General features: G+C 41.4%; 2 protein-coding genes across 2 annotated transcripts; both read left to right on the forward strand.

Annotated features, from left to right (window-relative positions):
- Nucleotides 1–1,800: 1,800 nt before the first annotated feature.
- On the forward strand, nucleotides 1,801–4,755 carry LOC115674606 (UDP-glycosyltransferase 76E2-like). Its single transcript, XM_030597045.2, has 2 exons — nucleotides 1,801–2,395; nucleotides 3,505–4,755. Exons 1-2 carry the CDS (start codon nucleotides 1,909–1,911, stop codon nucleotides 4,464–4,466), a joined length of 1,449 nt encoding a protein of 482 aa, XP_030452905.1. The 5' UTR covers nucleotides 1,801–1,908; the 3' UTR covers nucleotides 4,467–4,755.
- A 4,571-nt stretch (nucleotides 4,756–9,326) lies between these two features.
- Nucleotides 9,327–19,052, forward strand: LOC115674765 (DNA gyrase subunit B, chloroplastic/mitochondrial-like). Its single transcript, XM_030597269.2, has 21 exons — nucleotides 9,327–9,570; nucleotides 9,924–10,068; nucleotides 10,300–10,380; nucleotides 10,494–10,607; nucleotides 11,337–11,393; nucleotides 11,868–11,969; nucleotides 12,672–12,822; nucleotides 12,939–13,015; nucleotides 13,227–13,337; nucleotides 14,351–14,421; nucleotides 14,746–14,887; nucleotides 14,998–15,096; nucleotides 15,224–15,352; nucleotides 15,490–15,604; nucleotides 16,424–16,491; nucleotides 17,377–17,490; nucleotides 17,588–17,704; nucleotides 17,800–17,853; nucleotides 17,939–18,044; nucleotides 18,212–18,342; nucleotides 18,704–19,052. The coding sequence occupies exons 1-21, from the start codon at nucleotides 9,446–9,448 to the stop codon at nucleotides 18,770–18,772; spliced, it is 2,178 nt and encodes a 725-aa protein (XP_030453129.1). The 5' UTR covers nucleotides 9,327–9,445; the 3' UTR covers nucleotides 18,773–19,052.
- Nucleotides 19,053–19,794: the final 742 nt, after the last annotated feature.

Genomic DNA, 19,794 nt, shown 5'->3' on the forward strand with positions numbered 1-19,794 from the left:
TTGTCATAATCGAGAAATGATAAACTTAGTCGACATTAGAAGAGTTTAGTGAACAACAGAGGTCATGTACATCAATATCGACGTGTAACCGATGGGTAGCAATATTTTTGGGCTCTTTTAGACAAGTGTTACTGGATATCAGTTATCTGGGATGAAGTTATCGACATTGATATTGACGTGCGATTGATGAGAGCAATTATCAATTATTTGAAGATGAAGTCATCGAGATCAACGTCAACGTGCTGCTATCAGTTGTTTGGGGATGAAGTCATTGACATCGGCGGGTAACTGATGAATAGCGATATTTTCGAGCTCAAGTGTTTCTAGATATTAGGATATTGAGAAGTCATTTATTTATTTGAATTGTCTAACCTCTGTCTGCAATCGTCGATTGTAGGCTTTGAATAGTACTCTTTGTAAACCCCCGATCAATCAACAAAAAATCCGTTATGTTTTATTGTTATCTTTCAATTCCCGTAATTGAGCAAGTTGTAGTTTCAGATCTTCGTCATCGATCAAATTCCGGCGTTGTATTTCTCTATCACCTTATCTTGTCGCTGATTAAATTCTGGCAAAGTGTCATGTACTTTGTCGTCGATTAAATTCCAATGAAACATATTTGTTCCTATTGATTCATCGAGTCTCTCATCCAAAATCTCCATAAAACCTGTCTCTTTTTTATAAAAACTGAAGAAAGTTATTTCATCAACGATACAATCTTGGCAAACGTCGATTTTCGTTGGAGACTTTGACACTGCTCCTCGTCATGGATCGAGTAGAGGCCTTAAAGGGCCATTCTATTTCGAACTACTCTGCGATGCTTCTAACTTTGGCTATCATGCATCTTATTCACCCATAACTGAAGTCACAATCAAAAGAGAAATGAAAGAAAGAGAGAACAGACAACCGAATCAGAAATTGAACTTAAATGAATCGCTTGCCCTTAGTTTTCACGAAGAGACCCCGACCAAGTGGACCCAAAACACCACGCCCGGGAAGCGCTGGATGTGGTGGCGGAAGAGCCAAATTTGTCCCCAACCATGTGGCCCTGCAAGGCTCCAATATGGGTTGCCACGTGAAAAGCATATGAACTGCAAAGGCAACAACGTGCAATTTGACTGTGATGTTGACGGAGGAGAGCCCATGATCTTTCTGCGTGGTCCCTGACCTCCTTTAATGCTGAGTTAGCTCCAAATGCAGACGCGAAACTCAAAGAGGGATCCTAGGTAGGTGCAATTGATTAATTTCTCTGTCCAATTCTTTAGTCCATTACGCGACAGGTGAGGTTTTGGGTCTTTTGAGGGGCCATCCTCGGAAAGACCAAATTTTTTTTCTTTATTTGAATTATATTCACTTCGTCAGATTACTTCCTATCGATCTTTGCAGACATTTAGTAGATGGCAGAAGACGTGATGTCCAAAAGGGTCCTAGAAATGATGTGAATGTGACTTCGTTTTCAGTTACACAAGACAGTTTCTCTGTTCATGAATCTGTCTTTCATTACAGTTCTTCCCTGGGATAATGGAATGGGGGTTTGGGTACCATTTTGTAGAGATACAGCTGCCGTAAATGTCACGAAGCGCATCCCACACGATCCGCATATGCGACACTGTGTTTTATTCTCTACACGAATTATAGTCGAGCATCCGGAAGATTATGCAACCGTCGAACGTTCTTCTAAGGTCGAAGGCCACGGCTTTACATCGAGCGGAACTTCTGGATCTTCTTTGATGATAGATACAAACACTGTCGCAGCTGTGCTTTAATTTTCAAAAGGTTCCTACCAAGAACTTGTCAATCATCTTCACATCAAGCATTTGGCCCTTCCTCTTGACAAAAGACACTACCAAAGGTTTCTACGAGAGGAACTACTTTTTTGGGAAAGAGCATCGGTTTACTTTCCAAGACATGGACGAGAATAGAAAGAGAGATGGAAAGCATCATCTTGTCCTCGTTCCATGTCCTCTGCAAGGGCACTTGAACCCGATGCTCAATCTAGCCAGCATTTTCCGCTCCAAGGGTTTCGCGATAACCCTAGTTCTCGTGCAGTCGGCCTCTCCTCTCGTCGCAACTTCTCGGGTATCCGATGACTTCTTCCTTGAATCACTGGGTGGGTCTGCCGACGACATCTCGGATGCTCGCGGCTTGGATCTCATGCGCTTTCTGAATGAGGTCAACTCGAAGTGTAAATTGCCGTTTCGAGATTGCTTAACGCGACTGCGGATGAATCGGCTGAGAGATTGTAAGCTGTGCGTCGTCCATGATGCCATCATGTATTTTTCGGGAGAAGTCGGTGACGAAATGGAGATCCCTAGAGTGGTCCTGAGGACCAGTACTGCAGCTAATTTTCTTGGCCTTTCAATGCTCAATCAGAAGGCCTGCCTTCCAGCTCAAGGTAAGCGATGGATTTTGTCTTGTCTGTTAGTATTTGGCTCGTTAAAAACCACATAACTAGTTGCAAAGAGTGACATACGGACCATCGTAAACTTCTAAGTTATATGATTTGTTTTCATGCTAATTTTTGAGGAAGACTTTCATGCGAAAGTTTAAACTTTTGACTGAGAGACGAGAATGCGCATGTATACGAGTATAATATGCTCATTTTCACTCCACAGCTTCTAACAAATTTGGTTGCCAATAAAGTTGTTAAGATATTTCACAAGATCTATAAATGATGGATTACGACTATTTATGTGAAAATCGTTAGATATGTGTTGTTTAGAAGAGTAATTATGTTTTCAATTTTACCAATGTTTCAGAAAAGTAGTAATGTGACTATATATGGATCTTTAAAGCTAGAATGGTAAGTAAAGTCTTCATTTCTATATGCTAAAATTTTAAAATCTAGAAATTTCTAGTTTAATCATTTTAAACTTAATTATCTACTATTGGAATCTTTTCTATCACTTAAATAAGCTTAAAAGAAAAATTCGAATCTCGAAATATCTTTCTCGTTCGACGCGTGTAAATAATTTCTTCCATTAATCAATAACCCAAATACTTTGTAATAAACAAAAATTGGAAAAATCTTTCAACAGTCAAATTTCAAATTTCTCAGCACACACAATGCGTGTCAACTTTTGCCATAAAATGAGAATTAAATTGATACTTATGATATGTCAAGTCGCACTGATGATATGATTTTATTGTTCTGGACTGGAACTCTCTAAAGATCCTAACACATTAAGATCTCTCATAAGATTGATCCGTTTTTTTTTTAATTTTTCAATTCAGATTCTTGAGATTTTAAGATTTGAATTGGGATGTTAACACTCAATAGGTTTAGTGCTTCTGAAATTGAGTATTTCGAGTCACCTGAAATCATGTGATCGAAACTTTCTTGTTCATTTTGTGGGCTTAACTTCATGCATAGTTTGTCCAACTTTGGACAGATTTCACATTATGATTCAGTCTTATATGTCTGTAATCTCTGGTGGGTGCAAGCATCATAGCTCTAGCAATTTCTCATCTCTGATAATCAACTCCCACGCGTGTGGAATGCAGAAGACGGAGCAGAAAAGGCCATCCAAGAACTGATCCCATCAATAAGAGCGAGGGACATGCCGGTCTTTGACAAGTTCTGCCCAGAAACCACAGAGCGAGTCCTTGCCCAGATCCATGAATCCACAAGCACAGCCTCAGGAATCATATGGAACACTCTGCACACTCTTGAGCAGACCCTCCTCCACCGCATCCAGTCCTCTCCCTCCCCTCCCATCTTCCCCATTGGCCCTCTCCACAAGTACCAAACCCATGACCCTCATCATCATCATCGCTCTCTCTTCACCACCGAGACTAGTGCTCATCATGAGGAAGATCGAATCAAGTGCATGTCCTTCCTGGACACCCACCCCCCGGGCTCGGTCGTCTACGTGAGCACTGGGAGCCTCGTCAGGCTGAGCCGGTCCGAGCTGGCCGAGATTGCCTGGGGCCTAGCCAACTGTGGCCAGCCCTTCCTGTGGGTGGTTGGGCCGAGCTCGGAGCACAACGATGACATCGCACAGCTCATCCCTAGCGGGGAAGGGGTGTTGGGCGCTGCCACACATTGTGATCATCGTGCTCCGTCGAAGCGGGGGCTCGCGGTCGCATGGGCCCCGCAGAAGGAAGTATTGGCACACAAGTCAGTTGGGTGCTTTTGGACACACAACGGGTGGAACTCGACCCTGGAGAGCATGACTGAGGGGGTGCCAATGCTGTGCTGGCCTAGGGTTGGGGACCAGAGGATCATCGCCGGGTTTGTGAGCCGGGTCTGGAGGGTCGGCTTGGAGTTGGAGTGCGATGGCGATGGCGGGTTGGAGAGAGAGAGGATTTCAAGGGCCATCGAGAGGGTGATGGTGGGGGAGGAAGGGAGGGAGATCAAGAAGAGGGCGTTGGAGATGAAGGAGATGGTGGAGCTTGCTTTGAGCGATGGCGGCTGCTCTTCTCAGTTCCTAGGCAAGCTGGTGGATTTTATCCACCTCCTCTAATGTAATCAAAGCATATGTGTCCTCAATTACGAACTGAAAGAGTTGAATTTTGCAAGGGATAGGCAGCGACAACGTGTGGTTTTGGAGCTGCGGAGCTTATTTACCGTCATCGCTCGGAAAATAGATCAGAAATTCCCATACACGACGGTCGTGTTGTGTCTGTCATCCGTGCATAATACAATTTTTCGGTGCAAACAGATATCAAAATAGATGATGTTGGTCCATATGATCCATCAGACTATGTAATAATTTTTTGTTGTTACAATACTATTATGTACCTTGGCGTGTTCCTAGGTTGTCTTCAGGCGTCTATTTCCTCTTAGTTTCGTCTCTGTCGCTAGAGAAGATACTAAACAGTGGCCTTTGCATAAAATAGAGTTAGTTGTATCTTCACTCCAACTCAAAACTCATATCTAACCATACCTGCATTTCTTAGGAAGCATCCTAGACCTTTGAATCTAAATAAACTAATTCAAGACTATCTCACGTACTTTCCACCCAATTTCTTCAAACGCGTTTAGCGGATTGACTTGGAAAAGATACAGAAGGAGTTAGTAGCCAACAATTAGGTATATTCAAACCGGAAAGACAAGATTTCGGGTGTGTTGATGATATCTCGAATCTAACTTATTAAATTACATTTTCACTGTGGTCAAGAACGATCATCCGCATTTCAAAGTTTAGAACCAAATAACGGAATGAGAGAACAGTATATCCTCCGCCCAATTCAAACGCTTTTGAGACATGATATTGTACTTATGTTCTTTTCTTTTTGGGGGAAGAACAGCATTGGTGCCAAAACTTGTGTACGGAGGCCACTTTGGTGCCAAAACTTTCAATCGGATTACTTAAGTGCTAAAAGTTGTGAAAAACGATCACTTAAGTGCCACTTCACGGAAATCCGACGTGGCATTTTTTATTAATTTCTCAGGCGATGTGGCTCATGGCACGGAAGTGATGTGACACTTCTTTTTTTTTTTTTCTTTTTCTTTCTTTTTTCCTTTCTTTTCTTTTTTTTTCTTTTCTTTCTTCTTATTTCCAATGGCCGGCGTCCGGCCACCGGCCATGGCCGGCCTCGCCGGGCCTCACCTTCCTCCGGGCGAGGCCGCCGTGGCCTCGGCGAGGGCCGGCCTCGCCGAGGCCACGGCCGCCTCGCCGAGGCCACGGCCGCCTCGCCGGCCCTCCGGCCTCGCCGGAGGAAGGCGAGGCAGCCGTGGCCTCGGCGAGGGCCGGCCTCGCCGGATCTAGCGAGGCAAGCCCTCGCTGGGCTCGCCCTACCTGTGCGAGGGTCGAGGTCGCCCGGGAGGCGAGCCTCGGCGGGGCTCGCCTCGCCAGATCCGGCGAGGCAGGCCCTTGCCGAGGCCACGGCTGCCTCGCCGGGCCTCGCCCGGAGGAAGGCGATGCCCGGCGAGGCCGGCCATGGCCGGTGGCCAGACGCTGGCCATCGGAAATAAGAAGAAAGAAAAGAAAAAAAAAGAAAAGAAAGAAGAAAATCAGAAAAAAAATATTTAAAAAATTGAATTATACACATGAAAATGCCACGTGTCATTAAAATTTAAATATAAAAGCCACGTATTAAATTTGATCGGAATTTCTCGCCGTTGGCACTTAAGTGATCCAAATGAAAGTTTTGGCACCAAAATGACCTCCGTACACAAGTTTTGTCACTAATGCTGTTCTTCCCCCTTTTCTTTTTGGATATTATAGATATGATTGGATGGTTTTTCAAGTCAGTATTCGCACAAGACAAAATTCATATTTTTCTGATAAGGCTAAAGGCAAGCCGTTCAAGTTGAGATTAAAGTATCAAGTAACATGACCCCAGGATGTTGTCTTGAGCAAGAATTAAACCCTAGATGTGACACCTCACGCTTCTTTGACGCGTAAAGTGCTGGCTTTTACCACTCAAATACCCGTTGATCAGTTAGTTTCTTGATTAATAATCAAATGCATGAATTGACCCTGTCCAAGCTTCATCTCTCTATATAATAGTCTGCTTACACTGTACCATCTTCTTCCAAGTTGTCCAAATACACACAATTCAATGGCTACCCCAACTTTGAGCAATCCCAGAAAACCCTTCTTCAACCTCTTCCGCTACGGCCAGATACAGGTCTCGCCAGCGGAAGCCCGGATCACGCTGCTGCTTTTGGTCGCCGTGACCCTGATCGCGTTGCTCACGCTCTTCCCAGTCGGAGTACTAAATCCTCCTGGTGCTGTACGATGGCAGGACGCCGCCAATCATCATAACAACGGCAATTATCCAGGGCGTGTGATGTATTACTATCTCAAGAACGCCTTGTACGTATTCATGGTCTTGTTCAACACGATGGCGATGGAGCTAATCCGGAGCACCGTCGTGCTTCTGTTCACATCAATGTTCGCAATCAGTTTATTCCTCACCTGCACGTCCTCTTTTCGCTCGGCGGAGATATTTGGCGAGACAGATTCCGTGATGCTGACATGCGCAGCTTCTTCGGTTTTTGCCGTTACGCCCCTCGAAGTCGGCAAGTTTCACTGTGTTCTGTTCGTAGCATTTTTCCCAGGTGTTGTACGTAATGTGATCCAGGTATTCTGCAGAGTGTAGAGGTCACGAATTGGGTCCTTCTGTTTTCTCTTTTAAGGGTTAGAAGAAGACTTTGGCAAATTTGTCGAGCAGGTTGAACTTGTTCACTTCGGCTCCCGTTTTGTGCCAAACTTAGCTTTAATTTTTTGCGACCTCGAGCCACTGTAAATATTTGTCTCGATGCATCAATCACCACAGAACCGATCCATCGGGGCATGCCGGGAAGCCGATGGGCGCGAGGATGAATTGGCTGATATCAGTAAGCAGAAAAGTGGAGAGACTTCATGATCTGCTGTCGGTCAACACTAACCAGCAGTTTATTTCTGGGTAGGAGAGTCTTAGGAGACCCACTTTCGATATGTTTGTTCATTTTAATGCATATAATGGAACATTTACCTTATATTTTCTGCTGTGTAAAGTTAAATTTCGCAGGTTACTATTTCAGAGAATCAGATATCTTCGCAAAGTGTCCTTACATAATAGTTATCTTTTTGTAAATGTGCTATGCATAAATACTGAGTCAAATTTAGTTGAGAGTTGTAGAGAATACCATAGATGTTCTAAATTTCAAAAACGATCACATGAGGTACAAATTCTTTTGCATTTCACATCCTCGCAATGTCACAAAAACAGGACGTTTGGTCGAAGTTGTTAACTCAAGAAGCATATAAATTACTTAAGAACGAGAAAAAAAAATTTCAATAACTTAATTTGTAGGGGTTGATGTACAGTAATTTTATTGATAAAAATTGAAACAATACACCAATAGAATGCGTCGAGTATCAAAAGCATTAGCTCTTGGGTCTGTAATTGACATAAATGTATAGATTGTTTATTTTTATGACAAGAAGTCCATCTCAAAAAGGTATATCGTACCATAAATTGGTGACCAGGGACGGATCTATAATGCTTTCTTAATGAGGCAGATACGATCCACTATTGCAAAGAAATTAAATACTTTGATTTAGAAATAGAAGTAGTGTAACTTATGCCTTAAAAATCAGATAAGAATAAAGATGTAATTTCTCTATAATGATGGCATTTTACATTTTTTTATTGACTTTTATCGATTTGCAAGGGCAATTGCTCTTAATATGACTTATCTATATATATATATATATATATATTCCTTTGAGACATTTAATGGAACAAACTTTAATTCGAAGGCCACAACATTACTTAGAAGCCTCCAAAATCAAATATTTTGTCATGAGTTCAAAAAAGTGAGCGGCGGCCACACAGAGCGCATAAATCCGTCCATGTAATTGTGGAATTATCTTGCATTTGATTGTGTGAAAAATCGAATCCGTGTCGTGCGCATGAACCGCAAATATAAATACATATTTTTTCAAGAATATATCAATAATAGCCGTCTCTAAACTCTGAATTAATCCAAAATTGCACCCCAATTTAGTAAATAATTAAATAAAAAATATGAGCACCACGAATTGTCACCGGTGAAAGAGTAGGGGTGATTGATTTCTTGGTGGTCCGGTTCCTGGGTGGGCTAACAGATTTCTTTTTTATCTTTTCAATGTTGAAACAAGGCATAGGAATGAAAGAAAATGAAAACCAATGGCCGAATCTCTCAGGAAATGGCCAAGCGCTACATTCCCTTAATGCTTCATAAAAAAGACGAATTGGGTAACGAGGCATGAACGAGATGTATGAAGACTATTGAGGCAAACACTCGACCAAGCCGCGAGAACAAAGAGAGAGCGAGAGTCGATGAGATGCGAGTCAGAGAACAACCAAAAAAAATTCGTAGACGAGATAAAAAGAATTCGAAATGGTGGACAAAGAGCAGCACGAAAATAAAAAAAAACAGAGCATTTACGTCAATGAGATGCGAGACAATGAGTGAGAGTTGAGCGGCCAAAAGCAGAGCAAGAGAGGTAGGTGAGAGCCGAGCGAGAGAGAGATTGAGATCGCGAGAGGGAGGCGAGTTGTGACAGCCAAGCTAGAGGGACGTAAGGTGAGCAACACAGATTAGGGTTTTGTTTAGATTTGAGAAAGGGAACGGCTCAGGCTGCGTGCGAGAGAGTGCGAGAGGCTTGATGGGTTCTTACTTATTTTCTAGTTTTTACAGATTTTCAAGAATAAAAAAAGAAAAATAGCAGGTCCGGTCCGGATGGGCAGTTCCACGCATGAAATCGGGAACCGGACCGGTGCTCTCGAGAATTGGCCAGAACCGATTAGTTCGGGCGATTCCCGGTCCGGTCAGTCCGTTTGGCTCGCTCTTTACAAAGGAGAGCCGGTAAGGGTTTTACGGCGAGGGAGGAGGGAAAAACGAAACAATTCGGACAGACAAAAGAGAGCGCGACGAGGTTTTGTCTTCGTCCTCACGAAAAAAGAACATCATCAGTTGGTTTATAAAAACTCGGACAAGGCTTCTTATGGTTCGGAATCTCCAATGGCGCTTCTCCTGAGACCGCCTCGTCACCTCAGCTTCCGGACCATGGCTTCTCGCTTCCTCGCTCGCTCTCCTCTCCACTCTCATGCTCCCGCGTCTCGCTCCTCCGTCTTCTTCAGACCCAGGTCGGTCCTCCCTCCCTCCCTCCTCTTTACCCTTTCTCGCGTGTTCGCGTCTAGAGACTTTTCTTCTGCGCGCGAAGTAAAGCCGCGAGCTTTCGGTTGGAGCGATCCATCTCGCGATGCTGTTCGGGGCTTGCAGTTGATGGGGGAGCTTGGCAGGGTAGTGCTCGGTGATGTGTTGGGTCGTCTCGCTGGAAAGTCTCTGCATTTCGGCCTTCGAGTACCGATTGTGCTGGATTACCAAGTGTCGTTTGCTTTAGAAGTTCGTCTTTTTCGTGGCCGTGGAGCAAGCATTTTTTGCTCTTCCCCTGTTCATTGGATTTTGAATCGTTGTGTTCGTGTGTTTTTCGATGCAGAAATGGCTATCCATTGAGGAGAGTAATCATTCAATTGTCGAGCCGTCAGGCAGGTTTTGTGAGGGCGTTCATGTCGACCAGCGCTGTGACTGAAGGTTTTCAAGGGAGCGCAACCTCAAAAACTTATGGGTCTGAGCAAATTCAGGTTATCCATACGCTATAAACTTCCCCAAATCGGTTCACGTGCTTACATTACTGTGCTGAGCTATTCGATTATTGGCTTTAAAAGTTGTATAAGTTTTGACAGTTATATCCTGGTTCTTTTTTGTCATGGATGAACTAGCGCGTGTTGTATTTTTTATGTTTTGGTTTGCTTATTCATCTTTGTCATTGATGCCTGCATCGTCAACTGAGCATTGTGTACTGACTTGTTTAGGTATTGGAGGGCTTAGACCCTGTTAGAAAGAGGCCAGGGATGTATATTGGAAGCACCGGACCGCGTGGTTTGCATCATTTGGTATGGCCATTTTTCCCTTTTCGTCTGCAGTTGTTGTACTAGTACTAGCGAATCAATTTAGTGGATACAAATTGTCGATATATGACAATTCTCTTGTTTTTGCGGTCTATCAGGTCTATGAAATACTGGATAACGCGGTTGATGAAGCTCAGGCGGGATTTGCTTCCAACATAGATGTTGTTTTATATGCAAATGGCTCTGTGAGCATCACTGATGATGGGCGTGGGGTATGGATCCTATCTGTGTAATTTCAGTAGATACCTTTCATATCATGCAACTGAATTAGAGCTTTTGGACTGTCTACTTTCTTGAGGACGCACGGTGGACATGTTATTTTTACTGCTTGATAGTTGCTTGCCCTCACGAGGACAATACCGTCTCCATTGTTGATAAATAAGCTAATTGAATGTGGGAGCATCTTATTAAAACGTTTTTTGTTACTTGCTTCTTGACATAATCTTGATCCACGTTTTTATGGTCCAGTTAAGAACCTCTTGCAAGAAACTCTGATACTCAGTGTTACTTTGCTCTAATATTGAATCGGAGATGTCATTTGAGCTCATGTTCATTGACCAACTTGAGTTCCAATTGTGACCATTCTCAAAAGGATTATGTTCACAAGTACCCCTGGGGCACTTCTTAAGCAATTAATTAAGGAGACTTCGCAGTTTTAATGCATTGATTGTCTTGTGTATGTGTAACCACTGCACTGAAAGTGAATCATTCATTATTTAGTATGCTTAACAAGTGCACCTGGGGAACTAGTTAACAGGATCCTTTTCAAAATGGACTGTACAATAAACTTTCTCTTGGTGCTTTGGCTGGTCACTCAACCAATAGAGTTCTAGACCGTGTAATTTATAAGGAGCTGCAGAAGTTTGAATTAAGAAACTAGTCATTTCACTTTTATTGGATAATTTGTTCTGCTAAATTGATAGCATTTCTCAATATTGCAGATTCCGATAGACTTGCATCCTGTGACCAAGAAATCTGCATTGGAGACTGTGCTAACGGTAATTTCTCATGAACCAATATATAATCTTAAGCTGTTTAAGAAGATATGGATTGTCAAGAAGATGCCTGAATTGAGAAGGACGAATATATTCTAAAGCATATATAAATGGTTTTTTTTTTCAAACGATTAATGAGTCAGATATTTGCCCGATAGTATGCTAAAAAGTTCTATTGTGAGATTAATTTTTATGTGAATTATGTATTCCTGCATGTTGTGCTTGCACATGCATTCACACGTGTGCAGGCTTCTTGTTTGGGACGTGTTATTGATATGCTTTTTGTTTCATGCTCTGATTATTTCATATTTTGATTCAAGCCTTTTGGCATGGATCTATCTGTATGGGCAGAGGTTTAGGTGGTTTGGAATTTTCTGATATTTGTCATTAGCAAGGGCTATTCAGCAATTTCTAACATCCTTTATCATTGAAATAGTAACAGAGTATAATGTATCTCACTTTTATTACAATCTGCAGGTCCTACACGCAGGAGGTAAATTTGGTGGTTCTAGTAGTGGCTATAGTGTCTCAGGTGGTTTGCACGGAGTTGGCTTGTCAGTGGTTAATGCGCTGTCTGAGGTGAGCCTTCTCTTTTCTGTCAACTGATCCGCCTCTTTGTTGCTAGAGGAGATGCTTCCTAAACATTTATGAGGTTATCTGGCAGAGAAGATTAAGATGTTATCTTGTTTCTATTATTGGTAAACAAATTGTTGGTCATAGGCCTTACGGGGGAACTGACCCAGGCACCTAGACATAGGTAGTGCAAGTCATATCTAGAAATGGTAGCTTGGCTCAAGGGAGGTGTGTGAGATCTATTGTAGCCCGTGTAATTGAAGTATAGCCTCGCTGAATTACTGAGCATTTCTCTAGAAAATCACGTAAGTTTTCCTACTCCACTCCCGATATAGGTTTCAAAACATGGACCGGGAAATGAAGGAGAAAGGGGGATCTATTTAGTACTTAAATCTCAGGATCTATAAGGAACAATCACAAACAATGTGGATAAAGGCTATGCCTTGTACTTCCTCCACTGAAATACAGGTTTAGCGTTCTCTAAAGAGTGTTAAAAAAGATGGTAGAGAATACTCACAGGCTCAGAAATTTCTCTTTGAGCCTACAATATGGTACTCTTCAAGGTTCTAGTTTTGTGGGATTGATAGAATTTTTGTCCAAAATAGCTCAATGATCTTTCTGACAATCTCTGACATGCATTCTATCTAGGTTTGCATACTATTTTTTGTTTTATCTTAAAAGTTTAATCCTGTAACTTGCTGGTGTCAGGCATTGGAAGTTACTGTTTGGCGTGACGGAATGGAATACGAACAGAAATATTCTCGTGGGAAACCTATGACAACTTTAACGTGTCATGTGCTTCCACTTGAATCAAAGGATCGTCAGGGGACACGCATACAGTTTTGGCCAGACAAAGAAGGTAATTCTTGACAACACAGCATGCCTACAGGATTACCTTGTTGGAATTTATTTATACTTTTCATGCTTTATATGTGCTGACACATGCTCCTTTGTCTACTTTCTTCACTGCTACAGTGTTTACGACAGAAATTCAATTTGATTACAATACTCTAGCTGGGCGAATCAGGGAGCTGGCTTTTCTAAACCCTAATGTATGGTTTTGCAAAACTTTGCTTCATAACATTGAGTATGTATTATGTTAGCATGCATGTACTCAGCGGTTATGGCCAATTTTCTAGGTGATGCATTTGGGTAGGCAATATTTTTCTGGTTCTTTGTGTAGCTCGCATGACTATATGTGAAAATCTTAAGGTTTTTATGTTATCTTTTGCTCAACTATGTATTGTGATTTGGGCTTTGCAGCTCAGGATTACTTTCAAAAAAGAAGATGATGATCCGGAGAAGATTCAGCACAATGAGTACTTCTACGCAGGAGGATTGGTTGAGTATGTGAGCTGGCTAAACAATGACAAGGTATGCCTGCCTTTTTTACTCTCCCTTCTGCTTGCCAAGAAATGATGGTAATATGTAGATTGTTTATCGTTCTTGATCTTGCTTTCAAATCGTCTTCTTGAAGAGGTTAACTTCAATTACTAAAGTTACTGAAGAAAATTCTACCTTTGTCTGGATCTTTATGAGTGAGTTAAATAGAAATTCTCCTCTAGTGCCCCAATGGGTGGGGCGGGGTGGGAGCAGGGTTGCGTCCTCTAACACCTGCCCCGTGATAAGTTAGATGGCCCTATATCCACTTCATGCCCCGGCAGGGCAAGGTTGTGTGCCCCATCCCAACCCCTCGGAGCATTCAGGTTTCACCAGCCCATCTGTCTCACTCCATGTTTATGTTGAACTTAACTCTAATTAATAGAAGAATGAAAAAAGAATGATTATCAATAAGTAGACCAATGAAAAAAGACGACAAAGGCCTATAATTTGTAACCATGTAATATAAAACACTAAATACTATTATTTAAAATAATTAAGGTGTGGGCTGGGGCGGTTCATGGGGCAAAGATGACTAAATCGATCCACGCTCCATCCAATATGTGGGGTAAGAGATTTGACCCGATCACCCCCCTTTAAAACCCACTTGTTGCGGGTTTTCTCTGCCCCATTAGGGCAGGGCAATTCGGGTATCTGATGGGGCGGGTTAAATTGCCATCGCTAGCCAGTGCTCTTCAGCTAACAGAGCTGTTGAAAAGTCAGACTGTTTGAATTGGCAAACCTTAGTCGGAGATGATTGGATCAGCTGAACATTCATTGAGCTGTCTGTGTCACTTCTTAATTTTGGTTGACACTGTCAACTTACTTCTCTGTAATCTGCAGTTCTTCAATGCTGATTTACCTCTGATGTGCTCAAATTAGTGCCTTAACTAAAACCATTTGAAGGTCCTACATGAAAATCCTTCTTGCTTCATGTTAATGTATGTGCACCTCTATTTTTTTTAAGTCGTGTCTACTGAGAAGTCCCTGACAGTTTCTTGACGCAGAAACCACTTCATGATGTCGTGGGTTTCAGGAAAGAAATAGACGGAGTCACAGTTGACGTTGCTTTTCAGTGGTATGCTTCCTTTCCTCTTCTTATACTGATTTAAGGATTCAATTGTCAAACATGTAATTTGGGATTACATTAACTTTCCTATTGCCATCTGTTGGTGCATTTTATTAATACTTGGAACTTTTATCTAGTAAATATATTCTCACTACTGCACTGTACAACAACATTTTGGTTACCACAAGATAGTTTGACATAAGATGATTTTGGTTACCATAAGAGTGGTGATGTTGTCATATTCAACAAACTGAGAGTCCCTTGTATTCCTTCCAACCGTGAGTAGAACAATAACAATAGTTAACCTTGTTGTTTTCATGCATTGTTGGTTAGGTGTTCAGATGCATATTCCGATACAATGCTTGGATATGCCAACAGTATACGGACGGTTGATGGTGGGACTCATATTGATGGTTTAAAGGCTTCATTAACACGAACACTCAATAACCTTGGGAAGAAGTCAAAGGTTATCAAGGTGTGCGCCTTCTCTGGCTGGTTTTTTTTTAATAAGCATATGAGATATGTGTGGAAGAGGAAAATAAATGTATTTGTCACATCTAAATGGACAAATTCGTTTGTATTCAGGACAAAGACATCAATTTGAGCGGTGAGCATGTAAGGGAGGGTCTGACATGTGTTATCTCAGTCAAAGTTCCAAATCCAGAGTTTGAAGGACAAACGAAGGTATTGTCTACTGCGATATTCACTTGAAAGTTCATATGGTTTTTTCACCAGAAGTTCTCTATCAATGTTTCAACTTGGCAGTTGTTTGTATCAGTTATACTTAGCTGACTGCTTTTTCTTCCTTTAGACAAGGTTAGGGAACCCAGAAGTACGCAAATTGGTTGATCAATCTGTGCAAGAGTATCTTACTGAATACTTAGAGTTGCATCCAGATGTGCTTGATTTGATACTTTCCAAATCGTTGAATGCCCTCAAGGTGCAGTTACACTTACTTTGCTGGAAAAATGTTATGTTTTGTTAATTGTTGTTAAGTGCACAGACTGTGGAAACAGTTACCAGTATCTGTGAGCTTGAAGTTTGTCTGATTTCCCTTGTGTTGCTTTTCTTATTTAGGCAGCTTTGGCAGCCAAGAGAGCCCGAGAGTTGGTGAGACAAAAGAGTGTTCTGAGATCTTCATCTCTTCCTGGGAAGCTAGCAGATTGCTCAACTACAAATCCAGAAGAATCTGGTAAATTGTATTTCTCATGTAAAGCTTTTCATAACTTATGATTGTGACAATATTATTTGATGTCAGATATTCCAGTTCTTTCTTTTTGTCTTTCACATTAAGCTGCCTAAGTTTTATTTCTCCATGAGTTATTAAAATGAATAACGGCTGTTCTTAAAGATGAGGAAGATAAATTACTTGTTCCTTATCTCTGCATATGTATTAATATAAATCCCAAGGATGATGTATCAGGGCATAAATGTTATCATTCAGCAATCTTTCATCTATAATTGTTTCCTTCGGAAAAGATTTCTCTAGGGTTGTGATGAGTGGTTGGGTATTTGGAATTATCAGCAATGGATATAGAAGTTTGTCTTGATATATGATCGTGCAAAAGCAAAGGTCGGAGTTCATTGGAGATCCTTTGTAGCATACAGTATGCTGTTTGCATCAGTTTTGCAGTTACTGTGAAGCTCGAGATATGTACTTGAAAATCCCACATTTGGTAGATGATAACATTTATGGAAGCGTCTTATTGGCACTTCCTTATGAGAGGATGCTTTAATTATTCATTGGAAGTAGTTTGCAGCCTTTCTTCACTGTGGAAGTCCATTCACTGCAATTACAATTTCTTGACTTGTCACAATCAACTATGGCATTCTCCGATCTTTTTTTTTTAGGTTGCATTCCTCTTTAAAAATCATGTTAAAGCAAAGAATCTCTAATCCTTATCCACAAGGATATTGGGATGCTCTGGGAGGACTTGAAGTTGAAAAAACACCTTCAAGATTATGTTGAAACGTGTAAAAATTTGATGTCTGAATGCTCGACTTTCTACAGAAATTTTTATAGTTGAAGGGGATTCAGCTGGTGGAAGTGCAAAGCAGGGCCGGGATAGACGCTTCCAGGTAAGATTTTGGTTCATGTGACCTATTTTGTGTCGGATTTTTTTGTATGTTAACTTGTCAATACTTGTCAGTTTTTGCCATTGTGAGCTTTTAGAATAGCGGCTAACTCTGGTGATATATATTTTGGATGATTTTTATTTGGAGTGCTGAAGCTGATTCAGTAGAGGTTCTATAGCATTAGCTTGGTGACAAATGCTCTCACCTTTGGAAACAGAGAACCTGAGTGACTGTTGCTTGTCGGATATTTGGGGTTGGAGAAGTTCTAACAGCAGTGTGCCTTAGAAATGTGAAATGATTTGTCCTTACAGAGAAGAACTGATCGTAGAATTTTTATATTTTCCATAATTAACAAGATGTGTAGTTCTACTGTCTTACTATTGATCATTGATTGGAGAAGTTGTTTAATGGAAACTTGATTAGAAAAATCCAACCACAATGGAAATAGGTGTCCTTTAGGTTTATAATCTCTCTCCTTTCAGTATGCTGATTTTCCCGGTGTGGTCAAGAATGTCGAATCTTTCTTTGGAGGATTGTACACCTTTGGCAGGGTTGTGGACTGTCTTGATGATTGGAGTGTCTTTGCAACAGGCAGTCAAGTATTTTGAGGCATTGTCACCTCTTGAAAGCTGTGCAGTTTGTTTCTAAACGTCTTTTATGTTGTGTTTATTACAACTGTGTTCTGGCTGTTGGTCTAGCCTGATCTCTGAGTTCGTTAGTTTTGGAATTGCTACATCATTCTTTTTGTTCTTTTGCTATAACCTGTCATCAGCAAGATGCTGTAGTTATCTGGAAAATCTGCATCTTAATTTGCTCTAACATGCTCACTGTAGTTTACTAAAATGCAGCTTTAATTTTCGTGTTTACTATATAAATATGTTTTATCAGGCTATCCTTCCTCTAAGGGGAAAGATTTTGAATATTGAAAGAAAAGACGAGGCAGCAATGTACAAGAATGAGGAGATACAAAATCTGATCCTTGCTCTTGGACTTGGAGTGAAGGTCATAAAATTTCTTGTCTCTATCGACACATTTTCTTTCCTTTCTCATTTCTTGAACTGAAAAGCTTACTCTGTCTACTTGATTTACTTGATTAAAGGGAGAGGACTTCAATAAGGATTCTTTACGGTATCATAAGATCATCATTCTGACAGATGCTGATGTAGATGGTGCTCACATTAGAACGCTGTTATTGACCTTTTTCTTCAGATATCAGGTGATTATTCCTTTAAATTTGTTTCACTTGAAAAACCAAACCGCAGAGATGTTAAATTTACTCCCAACATACTGAACCGGCCTTTTTGTCTGCAGAGATCCCTTTTTGATGAAGGTTGCATCTATGTTGGAGTCCCGCCATTTTACAAGGTTTCACTTATTTGTAATCCATCTTGATACAGTGTATCCAAAGTGGACCGTTGCTAGCTTTAATTTGCTTCTATTGAAATGTCAGGTTGAGAGGGGGAAGCAAGTTTACTATTGCTACGACGATGCAGAACTTAAGAAGCTTCAGAATTCCTTCCCTCCTAATGCATCCTACAACATTCAGAGATTTAAAGGTGAGAAAAGTCATGGTAAAAGTCGCAATTAGGGGCATGATGATGTAAATGAGAGCCACTATTGGGTTTCATCTTTGCATTTCAGTCTGATTCCACTCAGTGAGTCTTGAACTTAAATCTTGCTTGGAGGACAATGCTTGTTCACATTTCCACTGATGCTGATGTAGGTTTGGGAGAGATGATGCCTTTGCAGCTTTGGGAAACGACAATGGATCCTGAACGAAGGCTTCTGAAGCAGTTGGTGGTGGAGGATGCTGCTGAAGCTAATGTGGTCTTCTCCTCTCTCATGGGTGCCCGGGTATGTGGTCATGTGTTCGTAGTTGGTTCTGCTTACCCTTAATAATGATCTCGCTTATAATTTTTCATGTGTAGAATAAGGCTTCAGTTACTGTAAATCCTTGAAAGATTATCGTCTTGCAATTACTGAAAATTTTTTTGCGAATACTGACTGGAGATAAGCTTTGGGATATTATTCACTTCCCTGATGGAGCCTTGCTGAAAAGCAGTCTATCCAATGTGAAAAGTTAAGAAGCTTAGGACAACTACAAGGGCTGGTCGAACCCTTTTTTCGGGCTCTGAGGGCCAAGCATACGTAAACTCATTCACTGCTATAATATTTGTCCTTTGTGACTGTTTTAATCCATAATTTTCCATATCAGGTGGATGTCCGTAAGGAACTTATTCAGAAATCTGCAGCTATGGTCGATGTTGATCAGCTGGACATTTAGAGCCTCAACGGTAGATGGCAGATTGCTTCAGTCCAATACATTGTACGAAGCTAACAAGCAAATTTTAGGCTTCACCTTTTGCATCTTGGCACATTGGGGCATCGAATCTATGATCATCAGCTTTCGACTATAGCACTTCTTTGTTGTATTCTAAGGAAGAGGGATAGGGCTTTGCATTCTTGTGTAAATTCTTAATTGTTCTATACTATAGGTACATCGAAAATGTGCTTTTTTGAGCGAGACATCTTTTAAACTTTGGTGCACGTCATGATTTCTCCAACCATCGTCCGTGCTTTGACGGAGTGACGCGTGCATTGGGTTCATATGCTTCAACTTCGGAAGTCTCGAGACTCCAATTTTGCCAACTCCTTGGCTCAATGCCCTTGGCGGGTGATTTTTATATCTTACTTCCACGGCCATTAGGTGGCGACTTTGTATCTTATATCGAGTCAAGCGTAAAGCTTGTTACCCTCTCAAAAACATATGGGCCAACCTTAGGGCTTAGATGATGCTCTGTGATGAATTCCAAACTGTGGTTGTGCTCTAGTAGCTCGAAACGCGTGACTTGGTCTGGTTGCCTTGCTGTTTAATGTTGGCATTCGCTTATGATGGAACGGGCCGGTTTCTTGATCAAATCCCAACGAAGCGAAGCATTTTCGTTTTCTGTAAAGAGGGATCGCATTAACAAAAAGGCCCATTACATGGAAAAGTTTCTAAAGAGTCATTGTTGTCCTTCTTGGCGAGCTTCTGAAGAGTCATCCTAGGAGAAATTGCAGGGTTTTTTCCTCCTCCTTTAGAGAAAATACCAACAACATTCATGAGATTTCATTAATCGTTGCTCTACTTTTGAAAATTATCAGGTACGTGCCCGAGATTCATCCTTGGAAGTCACTTTGCACCTTCGCATTAATCATTCTCTATGTAATGCTATTTTCTTTTCGGTAACGACCATCCTACAAATGTCAAGTCCTCGCACTCATCCAGTACATTCAAAACCAAACTGCCTAAACCCACCAGCAAAA

Source organism: Syzygium oleosum, unplaced genomic scaffold (assembly GCF_021117445.2).
Source record: "Syzygium oleosum isolate NSW1041296 unplaced genomic scaffold, Sole_v2.1 Sole_v2.23, whole genome shotgun sequence".
In the NCBI taxonomy this organism is placed as follows: domain Eukaryota; kingdom Viridiplantae; phylum Streptophyta; class Magnoliopsida; order Myrtales; family Myrtaceae; genus Syzygium; species Syzygium oleosum.